This window comes from Camelus ferus, chromosome X (genome assembly GCF_009834535.1).
Source record: "Camelus ferus isolate YT-003-E chromosome X, BCGSAC_Cfer_1.0, whole genome shotgun sequence".
Taxonomy (NCBI): Eukaryota; Metazoa; Chordata; class Mammalia; order Artiodactyla; family Camelidae; genus Camelus; species Camelus ferus.
This window is the reverse complement of record NC_045732.1, coordinates 19995858-20021268: the sequence shown is the minus strand read 5'-3', so window position 1 is coordinate 20021268 and position 25411 is coordinate 19995858. Positions and strand designations below refer to the sequence as shown.

The following is a 25411-nucleotide window of genomic DNA, read 5'->3' as shown; positions in this document are numbered from 1 at the left end:
GCCAGAGGACCCTGCGTACCGCGGGTGGTTCCTGGTGCGAGTTTGGGTCCCCCAACTTCCGTGGAGTTCGCGGAGGGCGCATCACGTGGTTCTGCTCTACTTCCGGTGCGAGCGGTCGAGTAACCCTAACGGTTTTACCGGTCGCCGCTCCGTGAGGCACACCACCGCTAGCCGGTTCCCGCGCCCTCTGGAGGCCAGTGTGGCAGGCTCTGGCGCCGGAAAAGGTCTGTCAGTGGCATTTTTTCCCTCCCTTTAAACTTTCTTGCCTTGGGTGTGCGCTAGAAGCAGCTGAGGAGCGATTTGGCTTCACGGCTGGGGAGCTCTGATGTGAGGGGGCGGGGGAGGAGCATTTACTTCGGGCAAGAGAAAGGATTTGTTTTTCCGGAAGAGCGAGTCTAAGCTGGAATTTAAGCTGCGCTGCAGATGGGGTGATTTGGGATGGTTCGAGGTGGTTTGAGATGGTTTGGAGTGGTTTGTGGTAGTTACGGCTGCTTCCGGCTGGTTCGGAATGGTTCCCATCGCTTGTCCCGGGATGCCAGCGCTTGTGAGCTTTGGAGATTTGGCCAGTTATTGAGTACTTGGTGATGACTTTCTGGGAAGAGTTGATCCTTTTTCATCCATTCTCTTACTTGGCAGGTGGGGGGGGGGCGAGGCACGACCAAGACTCTCAGACTTTATATAGAATTTTGAGTTTAAAGAATCTATTAACTAGCAAGTTGGTTTGTTATAACATTTTGTGAGATGAGAACGTTGATTTTGAGGCTTTGATGGCAACCACGTTCGATCAAAGACAGTGCAGCCTCGCTGTTGTAAATTAGTGAGCGAGGTGAAAGAATTTAAGGATGTGGATTGAGCACGGTTTGATAACTTGTTAGGGATCGCTTCCCTCCTTCCTCTAACTGGCTCTGCTCTAAACTTTTAAACTGGTTTAATGTTTACAAGTAGTGACTTTATAAGCAGTTTTTCTGCACGGTATTTTATAAAGCAGGCTCGATTCCCTGTTGGGCGATGAGACACAGTTTGGGCAGCATTATCCTCCATCTGGCCGAATTTACACTCTAAAGTGTGATACGGACAGCAGAAGGGCTGCTTTTGAGAGTCCTGACAGGATTTTTAGAACGTTATCTGTGCACTGACACAGTTTTGTTAAAGAAAAAAATTGGAGTGATCTGACTATTGTAATCTGCCCTGTTTTGCCAAGTATTCCTTGAAGTGGTTTTCGGGTGAAACGATGTTTTCTTCCCTCATTGTTGTGATAAATTGATGGCGAGTGAATGCCTTACACCTTGGGAGCAGATTCAAGTGACGTTTGAAAAATCTCTTTGAAATGTCTAAAATGTGTCTTTTTAAAAACCAGATGCTTTCTTGTTTTTATGTTTTAAAGAGTTTAGATTTTTTATCATGAAGTGTAAATGGGCGTCATTTTAAGTAAACTTATTTTGCAGGATTTTGAATTTAACGAATTATATTAATTTTACATAATCTAGTCATGGTTGGGCTCTAAGAAAATGTTGTTTACCTTGTGGGAAGAAGTGAAGGGGAGCTAAAACTTATATTGTGCTATGAACCAGACAAAATGCTGAGTGCTTAATTTAAGTCATTTGATCTTACATAGCTCTGTGAACTAGCTATTATTCCAACTTTATAGGTTAAGAAATTGAGGCACAGTGGGGTGGGTGGGAAGGGATAGACTGAGAGTTCGAAATTTGTAGATAACTGACAGGCATATGTAGAATAGATAAACAAGATTATACGATACAGCACAGGGAAATATATACAAGATCTTGTGGTAGCTCACAGTGAAAAAAAAATGTGACAGTGAATATATGTATGTTCATGTATAACTGAAAAATTGTGCTCCACACTGGAATTTGACACAGTGTTGTAAAATGACTAACTCAATTAAAAAATGTTTTAAAAAGGGGGGGTAAAATCCCAGCCTAAAGCAAAATAGCAAGTTTTGCCATTTGGATTCAGATTTAGATATTTCTTTCTTTTTTTAATTAAAAATTGTTTGGGGGGGTGAGAGGTAATTAGGTTTATTTATTTTTTTTAATAGAGGTACTGGGGATTGAACCCAGGGCCTTGTGCATGCTAAGTATGCACTCTACCACTGAGCTATACCCTCCCCCGCAGATTTAAGTATTTCTTAAAGCCCAATTCTTTGCACAATGCTTAAAATTCATCTAGGAGAAATGGTTGCTATATCTGCAGTGTAAGGGTGCAGTGCGAATGAAAATGACATGTTATGATCCAGAGGATTTGTTGTCTACATGCTCCATAACAAGTAGATTTGTTGGGAGGATGTCATGAATACCCAAATAATAAAATAATAGTACCCAATAGCAAACACCTTTGTTATGTCAGTCATTGTTCTAAGCGCTTGACATGTATTAATTCATGGGATCCTCATAACTCCATGAGGTTTGTACTGTTATCCCCATTTTATGGATTTTTTTTTTTTTAAAGCACAGAGAAGTTGTCCAAAGCCACACAGCTAGTAGGTGGAGGAGCTAGGACCCAAACCCTGTATTCTGATCCAGACCCTAAGGTCTTAATGCTATTTGATGTTGCCTCTTCTGTAACTAGCCAACATGTGACAATTGCCTTAAAAGCATTAAAGTGTGAGTGTTCTGGTACTTCTGGGAAAGCAGTATCACTTCCAAATAGGGTGACATAGCAGCTTTGCTTTGTGGAGATGGAAGTTGAATTAAGCCTTTAAGTTTTGAGTTGGTTCTCCGAAGTGGAGAGGTCTTGCAGGGTGCAGGGTATTGTGGGCAGAGGAGATGACAGGCGTAGAAGTTCAGAGTGCAAGATCAGTGTTGATTTGTAAATATCCCACAGAGACAGAAATGTCGGGAATCTGCTGATAGACCCAATGTATGCTGCTTCTGTGTCTGCAACCAAGTGTTAGCATCCTTGTAATTAATCCAGTAGGGAGCTGCCTGATTGTTAAGGGTCTATAACAGTGGCTGGCAAACTTTGTCTGTAAAAGGCCAGATGTAAATATCTTAGGCTTAGAGCAAGGGGACACATGTTAAGAGGTGACCTCTGAGTGGTGTGGAGGCACCCGTGTAAAGACCTTGTAGGCCATGGTAGGAGTTCGGATTTTGTTATTGTTACAGAAGGGATTCCAGATGATTTTAATAATGAAGAAGTAAAGCGCATTGACTCTGGAGGCAGAGTATACCACTTACTAGCTATGAGACCTGGGTAAATTACTGAAAGTCTCCTTGCCTCAATTTTCTCTTAAGGAAAATGGGGATGATAATAGAGCCTGCCCTGCAGGGTTGTCAGGAATACTCAGTGAATCAGCGTATATCAAGTGCTTAGAACGCTGCCTGGCACAGAGTAAGCAGTAAAATCTGTAAGATACTATTATCTATACCTTGTAGTATATTCCAAATTTTCTACAGTGAAACTATACTTAATGAAAAATTATATATTGAAATCTATAAAACCAAACTGTTAGAAATAAGGTGAGAGTATAAGAAATACTCTAGAGTTGGGAAACTCACTGTCCTCGTTCTGTGCGAGCTCAGGTGGAGGTGCAAGGCTGCCGTGCAAGGTCCTTTGTCAGAGCAGACTTGAGAAGGGATTTGTGAATATCCATGAAATGGGACTGGCTCAATAAGTCACGGCCTGTTTGCAAGATAGGAAACTAAGAGATTGTTAAAGTGACTACGGTATACGTAAAGTTACTGATTTGGAAGAACTTGTTTACTTTTGCTTCTTTGAGCTTTAGGTCAGTTGAATCGTATGCTGTATTCTTTTCTGTGTCTGGCTTTTACTCATCGTTCGGTTGTGAGATTTGTCCTCGTGTGTAACAATAGTTGGGTTATTCTCATTGCTGTGTAGTCTTCCTGTGTATGAAGAACCATGATTTAAAGTATTCACAACTTGTATTAGTCTTATAATCAGAAAAAATACACATAGTCTAAAAAAGCAAAATCTGGTTAAGTTACAGCTCAAATTGGAGGTATTTAATAACTTGAATTTATTCCACAATGTTAGACTGCATTTCTCTAACTTGAAAGTTCATTTTCCCTTGATCTGCCTCTCATTACTGCCCTGGCGCAGGATGGATAAATGAATTGGCTCTCTCATTAACACCCCTCCCGGTACTGTGAGGCCAGCGTTCAAATCTACTACAAGATATAATATGCTAGCATTGCACTCAGTGTCTTTTTGTGGTCGAACAGTTGAATGACTGAGAACCATAACCGAGCCTACATAATTCTAGAAGAGCTTTTGGCTTATTTTTCACATACATTTATTTAAAGTTTAATACAAAATTTAACTACGGAAGCAATTGTACTCTCAGCGCTGAAATGACCTTAGACATAATCTCAATCAGTTTTCACCTGGCAGGGGGGGGAGGCGATGTCTTTAGAGGTCACCCCGGTCACACACTGTGGTGGAGGCCCAACCCGGAATAGACTCCCGAATCACCTTTGGAGGCCGGCAGCCTCTCTGGGTAAAAAGTCTCTGAGCTCCTTTACAGAAGCAGTTAGGAAGCATGCTGTTGCTCACTTGTTTCCAGCATTTACTCTGTAGCCTCTACGTTGTGAAGCATTCATTTCACAATTTGAACCAGTATTTGATCTTGGTTCTTATTCCTGTGCATTGGCAATAAAGCCCTTCAGTTTTTAAAGGTTTATTCTAAATCAGTTAATGGAAGAACTCTTGTTTTGTCACTCTCCAAAATTCAGCCATGACTCCAGTTCAACTTGAGTTGGCATTCTGAGAACATATCCATATTATGTTTATTAAGGCAATGTGTGAAGTGACTGTTTTATGCATTGCTTTTCAGGAATAAAAGGTTTACCAGTCCTAGGTGACCAAGCACTTTCACAAATAAACCCTCCAGCAAGTTTATAACTAATTAGGCCCAACTCAGAGGAAGTGGAGCTGCTCCTGTTGCACAAAAAAGATGTCTAGCGGCTCCAGTGAAATTGATGTGGTTTGTATTTCAAATCGAAAATCTCTTTGTTCTTTTCATTGTGTTCTATTTCTTTTCTAAATTGAATTTAATTTCATACAGTGAAACGCAGAGATGGCAAATGTACAGTTCATGAGTTTTTAGACAGTTATATATAAAGCCACATGAACATTTGTATGCAAGTTTTTAAATTGTAACTACCTACCGAGAGTCATTTTCCTCACTCTTTTCACATAATTATTTGAAAGCACTTTGAAAAGCATAAGGCACTATATAAAGATAAGACGGTATATTTTATAACTACTATTCTGTAGCCCAATTCCACATTATTTTGTTTCTGTCTTTTGAAACAAAAACATACATACTACTAAGTATGTTAAAAATTATTCCTATAGTTCTTAATCCATTCTTAGGATGAAGAGTTATTAAATGAAATGTAATGGTTGTTTACTGTCTGTTGACTTATTTATATCCTTATTCCCCCCAAAATGTTTTTAGGTGATTTAGGGATTAATTATCAAGAAAAATAGGTGCTTAAGTATTTCCTATTTTGTCCACAAAGTGGCACTGTTTGATTATTTAAAAGTCAAAAGCCATGAACAGGGTTCTTTGTAGTTAGAAATACTTGCTTTTACAGCAGTTCTGGTGCCAAATTACTAGAAGACTAGTCTCTCTACCCCAAGGTCCACCAGAGGAAAATGATGTTGGGTTAATGAGAAAACAGTTTTGCAAGTACATCTTTTCCTGTAGTCACAGTATTTACAATGGACTGAGGTCCTTTGATATCACAAATTGGCTTTTGGAGCTTCTTGAAAGTGAAGTCCTCAATTTTTCTTTAAGTTCTATCATCTTTCCTTTTAATTTGTTAATAAATCTTCCTTAGATAAGAACACGAATCTCTGCTTATGATGATGATAACACTGTTCTTTATGCATATGAACCAAATACTGCATTTTTCAATAATGTAAGTAAAGTTAATTGCCATTTGCCAAATATATTAACTTAACCATTTTAAAGAAAAAGCTTTAAAATCTTCATAAACTGTAGAGTTCCTCTAAACTCACACTTAAGAAAATACTCATCTCTCCTGAATTTGTCTGCTTTCTTTCATTAGACGGTGAGCAATTAACCATTTTACTTCCCTCTTTTCCTTGTAGAGTAGGAAACTCAGAGCAATTTTTACTCATCTTCAGGGCAAAACTAAACCTAGGTCTTTCTAATTAATAAATTATTTCCTTGCTCCCTCTTAATTAGCTGTGATCATTTTCATTCTCATATTAATGTAAGGTTTGTATTTTGTCTCTGCTTTAGATTAAGGCTTCTGAAACTCTTTGAAAAGTCGGTTAAAATAAAAACAATTTAAGTAAATAGATATAAAGTGTTTTTTTTCTCGTAGTGTTTAGTTTGACTTTTACAGAAGCATTAACTACTTAACTTTTAAAATATTAGCAGGAAAATACTGTGTCTGACACAGCCTACAACGAAGAGCAACAAAAAACAGTTCTGGATGTCCTTACTCATTGCCAGGTACAAAAGATTCTGTCTCTCAAATGTAGTTTTCTAAAGTATTAAGCTATCAAGGGTTTTGTGAGCTGCATACCCTAGAAGTAAAGATCGTTTATTAAAAAATGTTTCTTAACATGTAAAGTTTCTTAATTAAAATGAGCTAGCATACTTTGAAAAGTAAAAGATGCTTATGTGAGTCTTTATCATTATTACTCTTGAGAAGAGAAGTGGAATACTTAAAGGGAACCTATGGTGTCTTCTGGGGAAGGATGTCCAGAGGGTGGGACTGTAGGGGTGACATAGAGAGTTCTGACTTTGAGCAGGGCCATCCCTGGCCTGCTTTACATCAGTAAACATGATGAACTAGGTTGACACTGCTCTACCAGGACCTTCTGAGCGATGTGCAGGATGTGGTGAGACAGAGCATCTACAATAAGAAATGCCCAGATTCCAAAGTCACGGCCCTGAAACACCTCTCAGGGATCCTCTCCATTTCTCCTAATTTGACAGCTCCCTCCTTTCTTCAGCTCCTTCCCTTACCAGTCTGGGCCACATGGTGCAGCATTTCATCTTTTCCTTTCTTTGATCCTTGCCCACCATTGCCAGGTGATTTTCAGACAACCCCAATCTTTGTCTCTTATTTCATGGAGAAAATGGAGGATGTGGAACAGAAATCTCCCCCAAGTCCTGATTCCTCTTCCCACAGCCAACAAACTTGCCTGGATCCATCTCTCTGCTGACCTCCTTCCCGACCATTCGAACGGGAAGGTGTTTTCCTCTGTCAGGCTAACACCTTCGCTGGTTTCTGCATCCAACCCTCTTCCCCTGTGTTCAGACACCTCCCTTCATTGGTCGTCCCTCTCTCCCCTACATCTTCAGCCTCTGTCTCTATCACTCAGCATATTCATCCTCCTACAGTTTTTAAAAAATCACTTCTTTTGGCCTCTTTAGCTATTACCCTCTCTTCTTCCCTTCATAACCGAGCTCTTTGAATGTCATTTCTATTTACTGTCTAAACATCTAACTTCCTCTTTTCTGTTTGGGTATATTGGGGGTTTGTTTCTTTTAATTTTTTTATTGAAATATAGTTGATTGACAGTATTGTGTTAGTTTCAGGTGTAGAGCATAGCGATTTTTTTTTTGCAGATTATATTCCATTATATGTTACTATAAGATACTGGGTATAATTCCCTGTGCTATAGTAAATACTTGTTTCTTATCTATTTTATGTATAGTAGTTTTTATCTGTTGATCCCATATTCCTAATTTGTTGGGTATTTTTTAATATACTGCTCCTTCTGCCCTGTGTGCTCTTCTGTGCATCTTTACCTGGTGAACACCTTCTCATCTCTTCATTCTCAATGTAGAAATCTCCTTTTCTGAAAATCCTGCCTCGACTGCCAGCCTGGATCAGGTCTCATTCTTCTGTGTACATGTAGTGTCGTGGCCGTAACAGGTGACTGAGCACTACTGGACCAGTCATCATGTAGTATTATTATCACATTAGTATTAACATAATACTATAGCATGTTGTTTTGTCCTCAAGAGAACTCTGAGATATTTTCATCCTGATGCTATTCATAAGGAAACTGAAGCACAAGAGAAGTTAAGTAACTTGCCCAACTAATAATGGCAGAACTCTAGTACTTGAACCCAACTGTGTTCGCCTAGAGCCTGTGCTGTAAGCCAGTGGGTCTCCTGCTTGGTTGTGCATCAGAATCACGTAGAGGGCTTGTGAAAACACAGATTGCTGCTTTCACTCTCAAGAGTTCCCAGTTTGGTAGATCTGAGGTGGGAGATTTTGCATTTCCAACAATGTTGATGTTGCCGGTCCCTGGAGCCCCCGACATCCACTGTTCCAGGCTGCCACATTCTCTGTTGAAATTGTCTCTCTACTTGCATCTCTCTCAAGCTAAAAATGGGAGTTCCTTAGGGCAGGAGCTGGTTGGTTGGTTGGTTGGTTTTTATGTCTGCATTCCCAGCATCTAGCAAAGGGGTTCTGATGGGGTAGGCCCTGAATAAATGTTTGTTTGAATGAATGAATGAGGTAATGGTTCTGGGCTCTTCATTTAAGTGTATTTTTTGCCCGAATGAAATTTCTGTGTATTTTAAGAATTCTCAGGTTTTATCAGTCACATACCTGACATATGGGGGCTGCATACACAAAGGTTTTGTAAGGTTAATTGTTAACTACATGATTGTAAAATACTCTGACGCTGAAAGTCACATCGGTTATATTTGACTCACTGTTCTTTCCACAGTGGACCGGTCACTGCCTGTTAATTTATACCATCATTACATGCAAAGAGGCTCTTTGGCCTTTTAGCAGATTTGAACATATTTTTCTTAAAATAGCACCTTCCTTGATGTAGAATGATTCCATCATAAATGTGATGGCTTATAGAGCTTGTGGTACATTCACTTTCCAGTGTTCAAGCTTCTTAAAATGCCTGTGGGACGAGGAGTAGCTGAGTGGGAGGTCAGGGCTCCTATCTCAGCCAGCTCAGCTCTGTGTCACTAACAACTAGGCATCAAATGGAAACAAGAAATTTCTCACCGCTTGAGAACTTTGTTTCTAGCAGTCAAAGTTTGGCTTTATGGTATTTTCTTATATGTTACATTTCTTTCCAAATAGGAATTACTAACAGTTTGTATTACAATAGGTCATCTATGATGCTATTCAAGACCTGGATAAGAAGTTTGATGTTATTCATGGAAAGGTTACAAAAATCCACCGTTTTCGTATGAAGTCATTGTGGCAAACTCGTGTAAGTGTTACAAAAATATTTTTACAACTATAATAAACCTCTGGTTTCTAAAGATGCCAATCAGTTAGAAGTGAGAGAGAACTAATAACTGAGATTAGCAAGGCTGATCTATACTTGCTGTAGCAGCAGATGGGAGACTAAACCTCTGTTGGAAAAATGCTTAAAGTTTAGGTTTGAAAAATATATGACAATGGGTATTTTTATGTTTGTAACCATAATATATAAAAGCAATTAAAATGTAGGGTTGAAGAGGAAGAAAAATCATATAATCAAAATAGAGCATTTATCTTTAATAATATAAAGCAGTCTTCCATGGAAATGAGTATCAGTGTATTTACTGTTTATTGCCCTTTTCACTCACTCACGGTTTATGCTGGGTTTGTGTCATTTCAGAAGCCACTTGGATATGCATATAAAAATTATAATTACCTGCTTTCTAAAAAGGTCAAATCCCAGGGATTGTGGAAAAAGGAACCTGCTGCATTCTCTTACCCTGAAAGTTATAGCCCAACTATACCAGTAGGAAGGCGGGACATTGATTCCTATAGCAACTTCGGAGGCAGGTCTTTTCACTCGGACGAGTCCCTGGATCAGGAGCCAGAGTCCCACTACCAGGAGCAAGAGCTGGGCTTCTGCCAGAGCCCGCCACTTTTCCCAGACTCCTACCAGCCGTGCTGCATGCCCGATGAGCCCACGCAGGGCTCCTCTGGGCCCTGCTTCGGCAGCCCAGGAGCCCGCAGCACCAGCAGTGTCTATTCTTCGGCCCGACCCACCTCGGCCATGGCCCAGCGTGAGCCCAGTCCGGGACACAACCTGGAGATGATGGCGTACCCACCTGTCATGGAAAACAGGAGCCTTGGCCAGACCACCTCATCTCTCGGCATGCCGGGCAGCTTTGGTGAGTGTGAAATGACACCTATGACACATACCATCGCGTATGCTCTGTTCCTTAACATCCTTGATGCAAGCTTGTGGAAGCTGTTTGTTTCCTATTTTGAGCGCTGGTTTGGAGTGAGATCCACAGCGAGGATAACGTTTCTTGAGCGTCTATTATGTGCCAGGCACTCTGCCAATAAGCTGACATGCCTCTTCTCTGCTGATACTCAGAATGATCCCATTGTGAGTTTTTTAATCTTCTGTTTTTCTTTGCCTTTTCCCTGGGTAAATATTCAAAATGCTCCTAAAATGGCCAGAGCCCAGATGATAGGAAATAAAAGGTGCACTTTGGGCTAGTTCACATACAAGAATGATCAAATTTGTGTTGATGGTCCTTGGTTAGAGAAACTCATCTTACTAGCACATTACAGAATCCACTCTGTTACCACACTAACTTTAGGGAGTCAGGCGCTCTGGCTGAGTAAATGTATACTTGTCTGGACACAGAGAAGTTTCAGCACAACTTAGTGAACAGCACAGCTAAAACTTTTTGAGGTATGAGCACTTAAATTGTTTCACGTCTCAGTTATTTCTTTTTTTCTTTTGTTCCAGTAGACTTTTAAAAATTTTTTTTATTTCTATATTTATTGTTTATTTCTATGATTATAAAACTACTTACAGTGCAGTTTATTGTATGTAAATTATGTCAGTAAAGCTACATTAAAAAGTACACATGTACCTGTTTTTAAAAGTAAACTTAACAAAAAGGAATGAAATGGAAAGTAAAAGTCCCACAGTAGAGGTGGGTGTTTGGGATAGAGTAAAGGTGAATTGGTTATTTCTTTTTTAAAGGTAAACCTTCAACCAAAATATCTATCACTATGCAATAAACTTCAAAGAGGTATTCAGTATAATGTTAAAGTTACTTCTGATCTCCTAAGCAGAAAATAATCTTATTTTTTTCAAAATCCAGGTAAGCATTTAAACCTTGAGAGACAGGAATTTTAAAGAATAAAAGTGATGCTAAAAAATATCCATATTGAATACATAGGAGAGATTTGGTAAAAGAATCTGGTTCTCAAAGACAGTGGAGGCTGTTGAAATTCATTGATTAAAGTGAATAAATTTAAGCAATTATAAAACTGTAAATTGTAAATAGCTAGTAAAATCAACCTAATCTGGAGAGATGGAGAGGGGAGAGATTGAGAGAAATTCTTTGAAATACTTTAAGAGAACAATAGGTTAGTTTAGATTAACCTAAGTAACAGATCTTTTGCAGTATTTGCCTGTGGCCAGAGGCCTCGGATCGCTCAGTCTCTTTTATGATCTTTGAAGCTTTTAGGTACCTTTGGAAGCTGCTTTAGTTGTTTGGGGGACGTCAGGTGGGATGTTCTTGGGGAGCCATCCTCAGGTCATCTTTATGTAGGCTCTCACTGGATTTTACACTTGGAGTCCTGGGTCCATGCCGGGGTACTTCACAGAAGGTTCCAGGAATGAGACCATTACTCCCCACCTAACATCTCTTCTTTCAGGATCATGATCAAGTCAAGTATGATTTGTCTTTTCTTCCCCTACTGAAGCTCCCCCTTCACCAGTTGGAAATGACCCGGGTATCCTAAAACAGACCTTCTCTGATGACCCTTCAACCTGGTCCGTGGATGAAGTGATCCTGTTTTTGAAACATGTAGATCCTCAGACACTCACCCCCCTCGCTGACCTCTTCAGGCAACATGTAATGTATCTTTTGATCCAGTTTTCCTGTCGTAATGCCTTTGAATGACCTCTCTGCAGGCTCCTCGGTTGGATACTGATTAGTGTGGATGGTGGGGGAACCCTATCAACTGATTTGTCCGTATGTGAGAAAGTTTACTTTGCCCAGAGTTAGATCCTTAAATGGTCGAGGCTGGATCTGTGCTTTAAAGGGTACCCAAGTACCTAAAATACTACAAGTCTTCAAGTTCTCAAGAGAAGATGATTCAGCACAGCCACTCTCAGGTGTCTTTTTTGTAATGACAGCTACAAGGATCCTCCTCCCCACCTGCTGCCTGCTCGGCCCCAGGACCGTGAGTAGGAGGGGTGACCACAGCTGTGACAGGGTGTCCTCCTTGTTAGGATGCCCCAAGAATTCAGCAGCTGATTCCATTTGGCTCAGTTCTGTTAACCTTATATGGTTACTGATGATATGGGATGCCCTTACCCTCATGCCATTTGCAAAGTAACATCATGGGCTAAATTTTTCTAAGTTTAATTTCTTTAATTTCTAGTTTTACTTGGTAGAAAATGTATAAAACATACCTGACAAAGGCAGCACTGTGAGGGGTTTCAGGTCTTTTCAGCCAGTGATGTATGATTCAGTGCACTTTTGTTTTTAAATCAGAGCTCCCAAAAACCAAGTAGCCTGCTTCAGCACCATCGGCTGATCAGTTAATGTAATAAAGAATTGTAGGAGGATGCCTTGTGACTCTCAAGTAATATTTTATAATGTTTCCTAACAAATAAAATTAGTGCTCACACATGATGTACCCTTTCCAATGTGATAAGAAAATCAGTAATTAGTCTTTAGCATCTAATTAGCTTCAGACAACTGACTGATTCGCTCCCTACATTAAGACCTGACTGTACAGCACGCTCCCAGCAGACACACTCCCAGTGTCAGCCCTTCCAGGAAAGCTGACGACCAGCTGAAGTGTATTTCTACCATTCATAGTTTTTAGTCTTTTTGTCATAGCTTTGCAGCATTTTATTCAGCACATGGTATTTAAAATTAGGTAGTTTGAGGCTTAGGACATTTTAAAGATATTAGGTTAAATTTCCTTTTTCTGAAAATTTGAAGTAAATTTACAAATGATTGAGTGATGCTTCACTGTATGAATGATATTTGTAATAGTTTTCAGCCGGCAGTTGCATACTCAGAAAACATACAGCTGGGTGAGCTGTTCTCTAACTGCTGTCACATGTGCTTCCATATAAAGGAATAACCATTCTGATAAAATATGAAAACACGTTAATTATTTTAATTTCCTTCTCTCTGTAGGACATTGATGGGAAGGCTCTGCTGCTTCTCAAGAGCGACATGATGATGAAGTACATGGGCCTTAAGCTGGGGGCAGCCGTGAAACTGTGCCACTACATTGAAAGGCTTAAAGAAAAAAAGAAATTTGCCAATTGAAAAAATGCTTGTAGGTTAGATTGAACTTAATTCTGGGGAGACCAATGCTGTCTTTTTTTCTGCCCTTAGAAGTTTTGTTATGGAGAAGGTTCCTCTAAAATATGTTTTATATCCAGAAGTGCAGAACCACATTACAGTCCTGTCTGCTTCCTGAGAAGCCATTTAACATGTTAAGATGAGCAGTGTCACATTGGTGGTCTTTCTATCTTTGCATTATTTTCATTGCATAGTTGACAGATATATTTCATGCAGTAAACAGAGAAATACTTTGTTTTTGGTTAATGTTTATATGTAAAACCAAAACTGCTCAGTCCCAGGGGAAAGTATCAGGGACTGACAGGTTCTCTAATGAAATCCATGAAAAGTTTTCTTTAGAAGAGAATTTAAAGATTTAGCTTTAGATAGCTCTTTCTCACATATTTTATGTCTGTTACTGCAATGTTCTGTTCACGTTCTAACAGTTTCTGGAATGGGAATAGCCATATAAAGTATCTTCCTTTCTGTTATTATTTCTCCCTATGTTGTATCTGTTCCTATTCAAAGAAAAAAAAAGCAACCCTACAAGCTTTCAAGAAGTGTTATTATCAGTTTTTTTAATTATAAGGTAGGTAAAATAGTCACTTTATGCAGGAGATATTAAACTACCAGGGTGGTTTGGCTAGAGTCTGATTATATTCTTTCTAATCAGATACCTATTATTTTAAAACTTCAATATTTTGCCTAAGTTTGGACATTTAACTAGGCATTCATTGCTCACATCTCTCCATGAAGATGCCTATGTCCAAATTTTTAAAAGATAGAATTTTTAACAGAGTTTATTGTCTTTTTATTCCTCATGGATACTGTTTCGTATTTATATTTCATTCTATATCTGAAGTATACACACAAGTAAATCTTTTCTTTTTTAATTTAAAATGGCACTTTACACTTCCACAGTGGTAAATATTAACTCTGTGTATTATAGTGATGTTTTTATTCTGTAAGACACACGCACAGCACTTGCCATCACTGGTACCTCTCAGCTCACTCTTCAGGGTTCCCGAACAGGGAAGGTCTGTCTTGTGCAATGTTTCTAGTTTATTTGCTTTCTGAGCCACTTACCATACTAAACTTTGGAAGGTACATTAATTCTAATTTGTCATTTTAAATTTTATTTTAAAAATTAGAACTTTCAAATGAAACACGTTCATTGTCATTATTCTGTTATTTATTACATCTTATATAATATTGGTGTAATGTTTATAAGCTATGAAACTTGGTGCTTATTGTATTAACCATTTGTTATAAATGCCAGTAAGATGTTCATCAGGGGCAAGAATACACAATTTCTCTTTAAAAAACCAAGTGTACTTTATAAGCAAAGGCAACCATTTACTGGGCATATGTGATTTAAAGGGTAATTTCATCTGTGTTATTTCTTTTGTGTTATAAGATTCTAATTTAAACCTGGTCTTCTCTCAAATTGTATGTGTGAAGATGCTGTGCCCACTTGAACAGTCCTCAGGTGTTTGTATAAATACTATGTTTTACAGTTTTAAGATTTTAAAATATAATAAAGTTTAATAATCACAACCATTAATGTCAAAGCCTCAGAATTGATTTTTACTTGCTTAAAGACTTAGAGCCAGCAGTGATGCATGTTATGAGTAGTTATACTTTGGGACAGCTTCACCAGAGAATTCTCTTTCCATCCTGAACATCAGGGCAAAAGTATGGCTAACACAGTAAATTTCACAAGTACAGACCTCAATTAGCAGAATTAAATATCCAATGAAACATAGTATTTTTCTCTCTAAATTTACCCTCATCTCCACCAAACATAGCCAAATCAATACTAATTTGTTTATAAAATAAGGCTGGTCAGTTGACCACATGGGCTCCTCCAAACTGACTATGTGGAACTCCTCAGAAGCAGTCTCAGACTGAATTCCCACAAGGCCTCAAAGCTAGGAAAGCCATGCCAAAGGCCTGCCATCAGGCTCCACCTCGGTGGATTTCTCTCTTCTAGAAGTCCCAAAAAATATCGAGACTCCAGCGCATGCCAAGAGACAGTCTTTCTCATTCACCTCATAAGGCTGCTCGGAACCCAAGAGTCTCCAATTTCTGGGGAAACCAGGTTGAGAGAAAAGAAAAGTATTTCAATTCTACCAACAAGTGTAGTTTACCAAATTGCTATGAATCATAACTAACCTAAGGGGAAGGGCTTCCCTGTATCTGGAAAACACAGATCAAAACCAGTAGTATTCTGGAATAAAAACCATAAAATTACAACCATAATCACCAGTCCACTCAGTAACCAATCCTTTTAACTTTCTATGAAACCATCAGGTTTTCCATTAGGATTCTTTAATTTCTTAACCAGTTCAGTGATATGATCTGAAATTTATCAGAGACCTGTACTTGTCAAAGGGGCCTTCCTAGGAGTCTTCTTGAAGATGAAACACTTCTGCAAAAGCATCAGAGTACAACAATAACTGTCTATAAATGACAAGACTTAAAAAAGTCACAGTTAAACACCTGATTACAATGTAATCTGTAAAGAAACCCAGTTACAATAACTAGGATTATGACTGATTATAATCTTAACCCTTGAAAACCTTAATCTTTGGCAAATACCAACAAACAAGTAATTGTGAATTGTGTCACACCAGCATTTCCTACTTGGTAAATTTACGCTTTAGTCTTCCTCTCCTAAGAAAGCAAAGGTAGGTAAACTTAGATTTGCCCAGCAATTAATGTTCCAGTATTTTATCCTATTTGAAATGACCCAAATAATCAGTGAATTCTCTTCACTTCACTTAGTTTAGTTTCAAGTTACCAAAATCTGGAAAGACTATTTTAGGTAGACAGTCCCAAAACATAATTATTCCTATAGTGTTTACCTAAAAGCTCTTTTCTCATTCACATTTACTTAAAAGTTTCATCATATCAAGTTATTTTCCTTGCTGACAAATTTGTAACATATAATAAGGTCTCATTTGACTTCTGGTAAGCCTAGGTACAGCAGAAGTGCAACTTACATTGATGACTCTAAAGACATACCTATATTAATCAAACCAACAAACTTAAGCTAGCTTCAATACCAGATGTCAATTCAGTACAATTTCCCAGGTCACATGAACCTGGGAACAGAAATTCATTCAGGCCAGTCTCTTGTGTGTGTCTGAGAATTTATATAAATGCTTAATTTCTTTAAAGCCAATTAAATAGCGCTCATCCACAAAACAATCTTGGCGATGCCATTTGGAGGGAGAGACAGCTTATATTTATAAGGTACACACAGACATACATCTATACAGACACAGAGGTCTTAGTTTTCCTGCTAAAGCTTAAAAAGGCCTCTTTTTGTATGAAATAATGCCATTTGCAGCAACATGGATGGACCTAAAGATGATCACACTAAGTGAAGTTTAAGTCAGAGAAAGACAAATACCATGATATCACTTATATGTGGAATCTAAAAAATGATACAAATAAACTTTACAGAACAGACACAGACATAGAAAACAAATTTACAGTTACCAAAAGGGAGAGTTGGCGGGGAGGGATAAATTAGGAGTTTGGGATTAGCAGACACTAGCTACTATATATAAAATAGATAAACAACAAGGTCCTACTGTATAGCACAGGGAACTACGCTCAATATCTTATAATAAACCATAATGGAAAAGAATCTGAAAAAGAATATATGTATGTATAACTGAATCACTTTGCTGTACACCAGAAACCAACATTGTAAATCAACTACATTTCAATAAAAATAATACTAAAAATTTTTTTAATTAAAAGGCCTCTTTGTTTTTTTTCATTCTCAGGGATCAGATGATTAAAGTTCCTGAGAGCCCAGGTAGATCATATACATCTTTAAGCCAAAGGAGGAGAAATACCAATTCCTTCTAGAAAGCGAAGTTCCTCTGACGCCATACGCAAAAACCAGTTTTAGAATTTCAAGAGTCCCATCTTGGACATTTTCAGGGATTTGTTCTTCAGTTTATAGCCAATTCAGTTTAAACCAGTAACAATACTAGACAATAATACCTATCATTCACATGCCTCACTTTCAGCAGAATAGGAATCAGCATTCAAGTTCACCTTGGCCTCAGCTGTTAGCTCCCTCTCTTAACAGAAAACGCAACGCCAGCCCACAGCTGTGGCCTCACCGACTAACTTTTCTTCCTCTGTCGCGGTGGCCAGTATCTCCTCACAACCTGAGGGGTGTCCGCGTCCTCCGCACTCCCTGGACGTCCCTCATTTACAAGGACAACACCCCCCACCCCCGCAGGGCCCCTGAACGAACGAGTGCACAGCCACCCTGGGACCTCCCCCCAAATTTCGGAAAGCACCCCGGGACTTTCAGGCCCCATGTGTGAGTAGACGGCCACCCCAGGATTCCTCCCGCAACTTCCCATCCCTCCTCCTTATTTCCCGACATCTCGGCGCTCACGGGCGTTTCCTCGGTCTCCTGGCTGCTACGCCAATTGCTGGGCTGCACCCCGCGGCCTGCAAGGCCCGTAGTCTCCCAGTTTCAAGACCAAAGAGCGAGCCTGGAGTCGGCAACAGAGACATCAGTGGTTTCACCCACGGGGGAACTTACACGTCTGAAGAAAGTACTGGAGCCTGCAAGGCCCGTAGTCTCCCAGTTTCAAGACCAAAGAGCGAGCCTGGAGTCGGCAGCAGAGACATCAGTGGTTTCACCCACGGGGGAACTTACACGTCTGAAGAAAGTCCTGGAGAGACAGCCCGCTGTTGGCAGCAGAGGAAGGCGGCAGGCTTTGCTCCCAGAAGGGGAGGGTCCCAGTTACAGGAATTGATGTCAGGTGGGCTTACCAGTTAACAGGGAAAACAGCAGAAGGGCACGCCCCTCATGGCCTTTTGAGAAGCTCTCCAGGTGGAGATGTTCTGATCTAAAGATTAGGTGTTGGGGGAGGGTAGAGCTCCATGGTAGAGCGCATGCTTAGCATGCACGAGGTCCTGGGTTCAATCCCCAGTACCTCTGTTAAAAGGTAAGGAGCATAATTAACAAAATAAAGATTAGGTGAAGCAGGCACTGGTTGAGCAAGGGATGTACCCAGAGCAAGAGAACAGCCATCTTGGGTGGCCTGACCATACAGACTCCCTCTGTAAGCATGAAAAAGCCATGTCCTTCTGTCATATTATTAGAAATTAAAAATTAAACATCACGACTAGGAACCTCGACTATGGGAGGAAAAGCGCTGCTTTTTCCACATACATAAGGGACTGTACTCACAGTTGGCTGAATAAATGAAGTATGTTTAAGTTTTTAGGGCTGATTCCACAGAGCGCTGCTGGGACCTGCTTATGTTTATAAGACCTCCGAGGCTGAGGCTTCCCCGCGTTTCCCGTGTTGCCCAGCGGCTTGATGAAAGAGCACCTCAGAAGCAGCTCTGAGCAGGGAGCGCACACGCGGCCCAGCTGGCCGTGTCTCCCTGCTGTACTAGACGCAACTCAGGTGTTGCGGGACTACCTTCTCTGGCCTTAGGGCTGCTAGGGGGTACTGAGGGGAAAGCCTTAAGATACGGGTGGGAAAAAGGGGGAAAGGAAATAAATCCCTTTGTCTTTCAGAGGTTTTTTTTTTTTCAAGAACCTTTTCAAGATTCAGTTTCATCAAGTTGCTGGACAAAACAGGGGAAACGTCACGTTGCAAGGGAGAGGAACCAAGCTGTCTGCCACGCACTCCGAAGGCGGGCCCTGGTTGGCACATCCTCCCTACCCGAGAGCCGCCCTGTTCCCTGGATCGGCGTCGGAGGACTTAGAAATACAAGCAAGTCTCTCTTACATATGCCTGAAAAAGCCTCTCACGGTTGGTTTTTGCCAATATACCCTCTCCCCCCGTGAAGTGTGGTCATTCGTGGCTTGGCCCAAGCTCCACTTCCTGCTTTTTCCTTCGGTGACATCAGTTCCAGCAGTGCCCAGACCCCCAGCCAAGCGCTGGAGCCTAGACAGCGGAAAGGCATGCAGCTCTCGGCGGTGGGCGGGCGGCTGGTGCACCCAGACCGCGCAGGCGCAGCGCTGTCGGTGGAAGCCGACGCACACAAGGGCCTGGCCAGGAGCACGTGCTGGGAATGGTGTTTTTTGTACATGTATTTTAAAAAGTGGAGGTAGGAGAAAGTACCCTAAAGAAAGGTACTAAATGATTGGCAGGCAGCTCGGCATCTAAGAGTAAACAAAATTGGTGAGATCCCTGACCTGAAACTGTCTGGGAAGACGGTGTTAAAAAAAATACAGATACTTGGGTAATTTATTAGTGTACAAGATGCAGCCAAGGTGAAGCAGCCATGAGAGATACACGAGATACACCTTTCTCCCGAGTCTGAGAGGGTGTCCTTTCAGCCAGGATCAGAGGACCATGAGCCACAGGGCGGAAGGGAGATGTGCGCTGAGGCCAAGCACCCTGCGGATTGTAAGAGTCTGCAGAGACCCACCTACATTTCTTTTAGTGCGTTTCTGGGTTTCTTTTTAACACGTCATAAATACATCTGGTGATCATTTTATCAGAAACCTTAATCTTTTCCCCTATGGTAAATCAACTGCATGCCATTTACTGAACAAGACATCTTCCCCAAATAGTAAAAAACCACCTTTGTCACAGATTGAATCCTTAAATAAAAATGTTAAGAAAACATGAAAATGTTCAACCTGACTACTAATCAAACAAGTTCAAATTAAAACAGGATGCATGTTATTCTTCACTTTTTATCAAATTAGCAAAGTTGAAAAAATATGAAATATTCATGCTGATGAGAAGTAAGTTTAGTACAACACATCCAGAGGGCCGTTGGAAAACACATATAAAAAGCCTGACTAGGTCCACAATAAGAAAACTTTGAAAATTAAGTAGAAGAGATTTATTTCCATGGAAAGACACTGATGATTTGTTGATCTAAGTAGGTCACAGAAGCAGATGTAGCATGACTTCTCTAGAGGGTTCTATTGTGTGCTTGTACATAGATGTGCTTACGTATCTAGAAGATGTTTTGGAAGATACATACAAACATGTTTACTGTGGGAGTCTACAGGTAGGTAGGGTTCTGAGTATATTTCATTTCATTCTGCTTCTTTACCTTCTGATTTGTCTGCAGTGTATTGCTTTTATAATTGTTTAATTACAAGGAAGATCAAAGGAAATAACACATTGCCACTTAGTGGGAGGCAGAAACAACAAAACCTTAATAAAAAAGCATAGCATGTGTCAGGAGACCAACTTAATTTAATATTAGGTATAAATAGATTAAATGCCCATATTAAGAAGATTCAAGGATAGGTCTTGTATGCTTGTACCTACCTTATCGTTCACTTTCGACATTATAAATAAAGGGCTGGACAGAAACTGATCTGCAAATAAACAAAAAGTAGGCCACAATCGTAATACTGATACATGAAAGGTAGAATTATAGGCAAATAGCAGTCAACGCATCAGGAGTCCTTACATTGGTCAGAGCTTCAAGTACAGGGAAGACAGATCATGAACTGTATAAAACCAATTACATAGAATCAAAAGTAGAAAGCAAAACCAGATAGACCACATGCATAATTTAATATAATTGCAATAGAAAAAAAATCGTTATTGTATCTTTCAGCTTTTGACACAAGGAAGCAAAATAAAAGGGCAGACACTGATACAATTTAAAAGGCATTATTGATAGACATTAGATTCAAAAGGAGAATTCACTGTTTATCAGAATCCATAGAGGGTTCACAAAACACAGTGCATACTGAGCTACAAAGAACACTCAGAATTATAGAAGACAAAATTACTGCAGGCTACAGTCTGGGCCGTAAAATTAGACGTTAATGAGATACTTCCGAAATGCTAACAAGAAAAACAATAAGCACCCCTACGTTCCTAGCTACAGCTTCTTTCCTGAACTTTCTCCTTGAGTTCTCGGCCTGCATATCCAAGTGTCTACTGATGTCTCCACCTGCAAGCCCATGCTCACCACACCTGAATCTTTTCCCACCTTCCTTTGCCGAGCTCCCCTTCTCCTGTCCCTGCGTTGTTAACAGCACCTCACCGACGGATGCAGCCAGGCACCTGGCAGAGTGACTGCCAGTGTTGACCTCAGCTCCTCGTCCACAGCCCTGCACCCCTGAGGTCACCTGGTCCCACGCATCCTACCTCTCACGCCTCTCTCTCTTCTGGGCCCCCTAGTCTGTTGTTTCCTGAGTTCGCTGCCAGATGCCATTTCAGAAATGCTAAATTTCTTTCTTAGGAGCACTTCCAGGGCTGATAACTTTTATTTTTGTATTCCCAGGATTTAGCATAGTATCTCCTACATAATAGATACTTAGATGTCGATTGAAGGAACAAAAGAACACAAAAGCAAAATTCTTAAAAAAAAAAAAAAAAGGCCATTTCCAGCCTATCTCCCAGTTTAAAATAGAAGAACTTACATTGATGCTTGTCCTCCATGAATGCAGTGTGGCTCCCCCACCACCACCAGGGAGCAGCTCAGATATGTGTGAACAGTAATGGGAGATGGCTGATCCACAGGCCTCTCGTGGCCAAGGCAGACAGGCCAGAGATTGGGACCTTGCTGTAGGAGAACTGAGAGAGTCCATAATCTTGATGAATATACTGAAAGATTTCTCAAAAACGCAAACCAAGTACTTGCAATAAATCTGTCAGTGTGTTGCGTGTGTTGACTAGGATTTGAAGATGTAACTATGAGCTGTAAACACTTAAAAACAAGTTTAACAGTGCTGTCCCATGTCTTACTGACAATTTATATCTTATGTCTGCAGACCAGTTGCTGGGCCGTTCCATTTTTATTGAGCCAGGCTAATACTTTTCTCTCCTATTTAGGAGCCCCCTTTTTCCTGCTTTGGAATTGGGATTTAAAACTATAGAAGGTCAGAGTTGTGCTCGCTGTTGGTATCTCCTATAAGTCACCTGATTCAATGAGCAAATATTAGCTCTATCAACTATTCCTTTCTTAAAAAAAAAAGCTTATTGTAGTACATTTCAAGTACTTGTAAAAATAGGAATATTCAGAGGGACATCACCCAGCTTCAATAATGATTAGTTCATAACCTATCTTTTTAGCTCCACACTCCCATCCACATGTCCCATCTCCACGTTGTTTTGAAGCAAATGTGTTAGATTGTTTAATCTATAAAAAGGTCCGTATGTATATCTAGAAGATAAAGAAACTAAAAAAGTGACCATACCATTTATCATACTTTAAAAATTAATCATTTTAACACCATTCTGTAGTGAGCAGAACCAGGGCTCCTTGAACAAATGGCCGATTCTAGGACTGAAACAGAATATACAAGATGAGTCTTGTAGCGTCAGAAGTATGGGCTCGTAAAAAGCAAAAGGATGACGTATGTTAAAGGGACACAGGAACCAACTGAAAGAACTCCCAGTGACCAAATCTGTAACTGTTTGAGCAGCAATGTAGTACTAGATTATAACCCAAAGCATAAAATAAATATCCCTGAGCCCACACAGCTGTAAACCAATGACTGAATAAACAAACGGAGAAGAAACAAATCTGTGCAGAAGAATCCCAGATTATGCAGACACACCCTCAAGGAGGTGGGGTGCTACTCCCCACCTCCTTAAGTGTGTGTTGTGCAGCGAGACTTCCTTCCCAAGAGGACGGTATGAAAAGGGGGGAAAAGAGGGAGCTTACAGTGGAGAGACCTGACCACCACTCCTTCAGCCAGGCGATCAGGGTCACCATCAACAATAAGTCATCACACTGATGGTACATACCCTTGATATGCTGCGGTGAGAATGGCACCTTACCTCTGTGGTTTTCCTCCCCAAACCCATGACTCCAGTTTCATCATGAGGAAAATCATCAGAAAAGTCCCAACTGGAGAACATTCTGCAAAATACCTGACCAGTCCTCCTCAAAACTGCCCAGGTCATCAAAAACAAGGAAAGTCTGAGAAACTGTCACAGCCCAGAGGAGCCCAAGGAGACATGATGACTAAACGTAATATGGTATCCTGGATGGGATCCTGGAACAGAAAAGGGTGAATAGCAAGGAAATGCGAATACGTGTGCTTTAGTGAATAATAATACACCAATACTGATTCATTAGTTGTGCAAGTGTACCATAATCTGAGATACTAACAATAGGGGAAAATAGGTATGGGTGCTCTCTCTACTATCTTAGCAACTTTTCTGTAAATTTAAAACTGTCCTAAAATTCAGTTTATTACAAACTTAACAATTCCCTGATATCATCCTGCATACACGCAGTATTCTGTTTAAAGTCCTGATCTCTCAAATCTGAATTGTGAAAATCTTCGCCACAAGTCCCAGTGAGATTTTGAAGGAGTGAATGCTCTTCCCTGAAAAGGAAAATATGGAAAGTTTCTTCTTGCTGCCAGAACTATTTGATACATGCATCCTGCTCCAGTAGTTATTTTTAGATCTTCTCCCTGAGGAGTACGGGGGTCTTGTTTTCACTTGTGTTCAATGTTTGTGAGTGACCGAATGAGGTCAAGTCCCAGGAAGAATAAGGAGTTACAGCATATGCTTTACAGGGAAGTTATGTCTGTACGTGTAGATTGAGTTCTTCTTTTTCTTTTTTTCCTTTTAGTCCTTTAAAAATACTTTGATGTTGCTTACTTTTCCTAAACATGAGTATATATCTTGTTTCTACATGGAAAATGGACCTATAATGTATAACCAGCACATGAGTATCACCATTCAGAAGCGTTCATTAAGTGAGGCTTACTGGTGTCCAGTGCTGCATCTCGCTTCATTCATTTTTATACCAATGTATTTCAGATGTTAGCGTGAATGCTGGTGAAACAATAGCACTGTTTCTGTTAGAAAAAGTGCAGGAACACAAGGAATGACTCTGGTCTGGAAAAGAGTGTCCGGATATAATCCCTTCCTGAAATGCTCAAGCCAGTCAGTGACATGTGAGCGTCCCCCCATCAGGGAACTAACTATGGGCGGGTGGGCAGCGGCGGCAGTCAGCACTGAGTTCCACTCCGGACACTGCCAAATGTGTATAGTTCCCTGATTACCTGCTGAATGGATACTCTCATGACAATAGTGTGAAGGATTTTTAAGCTTTATTATTCTGTAATGTAATAACAAGTAAACTGCCTGACTGAGATGCGGTTTTGGTCACTACACTTAGATCGTTCAGCATAAACTTATGCTCTGCTGCAGTAACAAACAAGCCCTGAGATCTCAGCGGCTTTGCTTTTCTCCCAGGCAGTCTGATTCGCCACAGCTACTGCTTCTTTTGTGTGACTCTGCCCATGTAACACATGGCCTCCGAGAATGTTCTGGTTGCTCAGAGGTGACGTGCGGCACTCCTACTCAGAGCCCACTGGGAAAACTAGTTACGTGGCCCTCCTTATGTGCAAGAGAGCTGGGTAGAGTGGTTTTCCCAAGAAGAGGAAGAAGAAAATGGAAGATCTGATGAACACCTAACATTGTTTCTACCCCAAGGCTTTAAACATTTTTTCAGGCTAAAATGATTGCAGACATGCTCCGGGGCTGGGCCAGGTGGGTGGCTTCACTGGGAGGAGCTGGCTGGGGGTGGCACCTAGGTGTGCCCAGGTGACTGGGAGGGGCTTCGTCTGGCTGCAGCCCACCTGTTGCCATGCAAGATTTTGAGTCTTAGGTGACAGTTCTTCTAATTTTTCAAAAGCCGATTTTAATGTGAAAGCTCCCAATTTTAAAATGTAGGCTTAAATATATGAAAACACAGAGTGGTTGGCTTTTATTTACCCCGTGTCCTTCCTCGAGGGTCTTTCCTGTTCTCCGCCCCCATCGCAGCCTGTTCTTCCCTTTCCCCTCTTCTCTCACACACACCCCCCCCACTCTCATCCCCCAACCCCCCAACTCCCCTCCCCCCCACCCCCCATCTCGGTGTCAAGGAGCCAGTGGAAGGGATCCAGTTTCACAACCACTGGGACGCAGGCTGTGCTCTGTGCCTCCTTGGGCCTTTCCATCTTTACAAAGAGAACACAGCTGGTCACCACTTCTGTGCTGGGCACTGCATGGAGAGCAGAGCTGGGCCCTTCAGAAGCTGTTACAGCTCCCCCGGCGATTCTGGGTGCAGCCAGGGTCGGGAACAGTGACTAGTGCCCTGGCCGCCCTCCCTCAGGGGCAGTGGCTGGAGTCTGGGCTCCACAGCTCGCCCACCC

General features: G+C 40.8%; 1 protein-coding gene and 1 long non-coding RNA gene across 9 annotated transcripts; one reads left to right on the top strand and one right to left on the bottom strand.

Annotated features, from left to right (window-relative positions):
* Positions 1-89: 89 nt before the first annotated feature.
* Positions 90-14840, top strand: SCML1 (Scm polycomb group protein like 1). 8 transcript variants are annotated; one of them, XM_032475429.1, is made up of 8 exons: positions 90-224; positions 4814-4963; positions 5826-5906; positions 6392-6469; positions 9112-9216; positions 9610-10114; positions 11673-11824; positions 13127-14840. In XM_032475429.1, exons 2-8 carry the CDS (start codon positions 4934-4936, stop codon positions 13259-13261), a joined length of 1086 nt encoding a protein of 361 aa, XP_032331320.1. In that variant the 5' UTR covers positions 90-224; positions 4814-4933; the 3' UTR covers positions 13262-14840. The 8 variants fall into 8 exon arrangements, with proteins under 8 accessions (XP_032331320.1, XP_032331326.1, XP_032331325.1 ...); XM_032475431.1 differs by lacking the exon at positions 90-224 and adding an exon at positions 274-544; XM_032475433.1 differs by lacking the exon at positions 90-224 and adding an exon at positions 1820-4477.
* Positions 14841-20564: 5724 nt separating this feature from the next.
* On the bottom strand, positions 20565-25077 carry LOC116662127. Its single transcript, XR_004318111.1, has 3 exons — positions 22451-25077; positions 21674-21827; positions 20565-20614 (listed from the first exon to the last, which is right to left on the bottom strand). It is a non-coding gene; the product is annotated as an uncharacterized LOC116662127 (long non-coding RNA).
* Between the last annotated feature and the right edge of the window lie 334 nt (positions 25078-25411).

Coding starts and splice junctions, on each gene's coding strand:
- SCML1 (XM_032475429.1), top strand. CDS start 4,934: ATGTCTAGCGGCTCCAGTGAAATTGATGTG. Junction 4,964..5,825: donor GCTCCAGTGAAATTGATGTG/GTTTGTATTTCA, acceptor AATCTTCCTTAG/ATAAGAACACGAATCTCTGC. Junction 11,825..13,126: donor CTGACCTCTTCAGGCAACAT/GTAATGTATCTT, acceptor TTCTCTCTGTAG/GACATTGATGGGAAGGCTCT.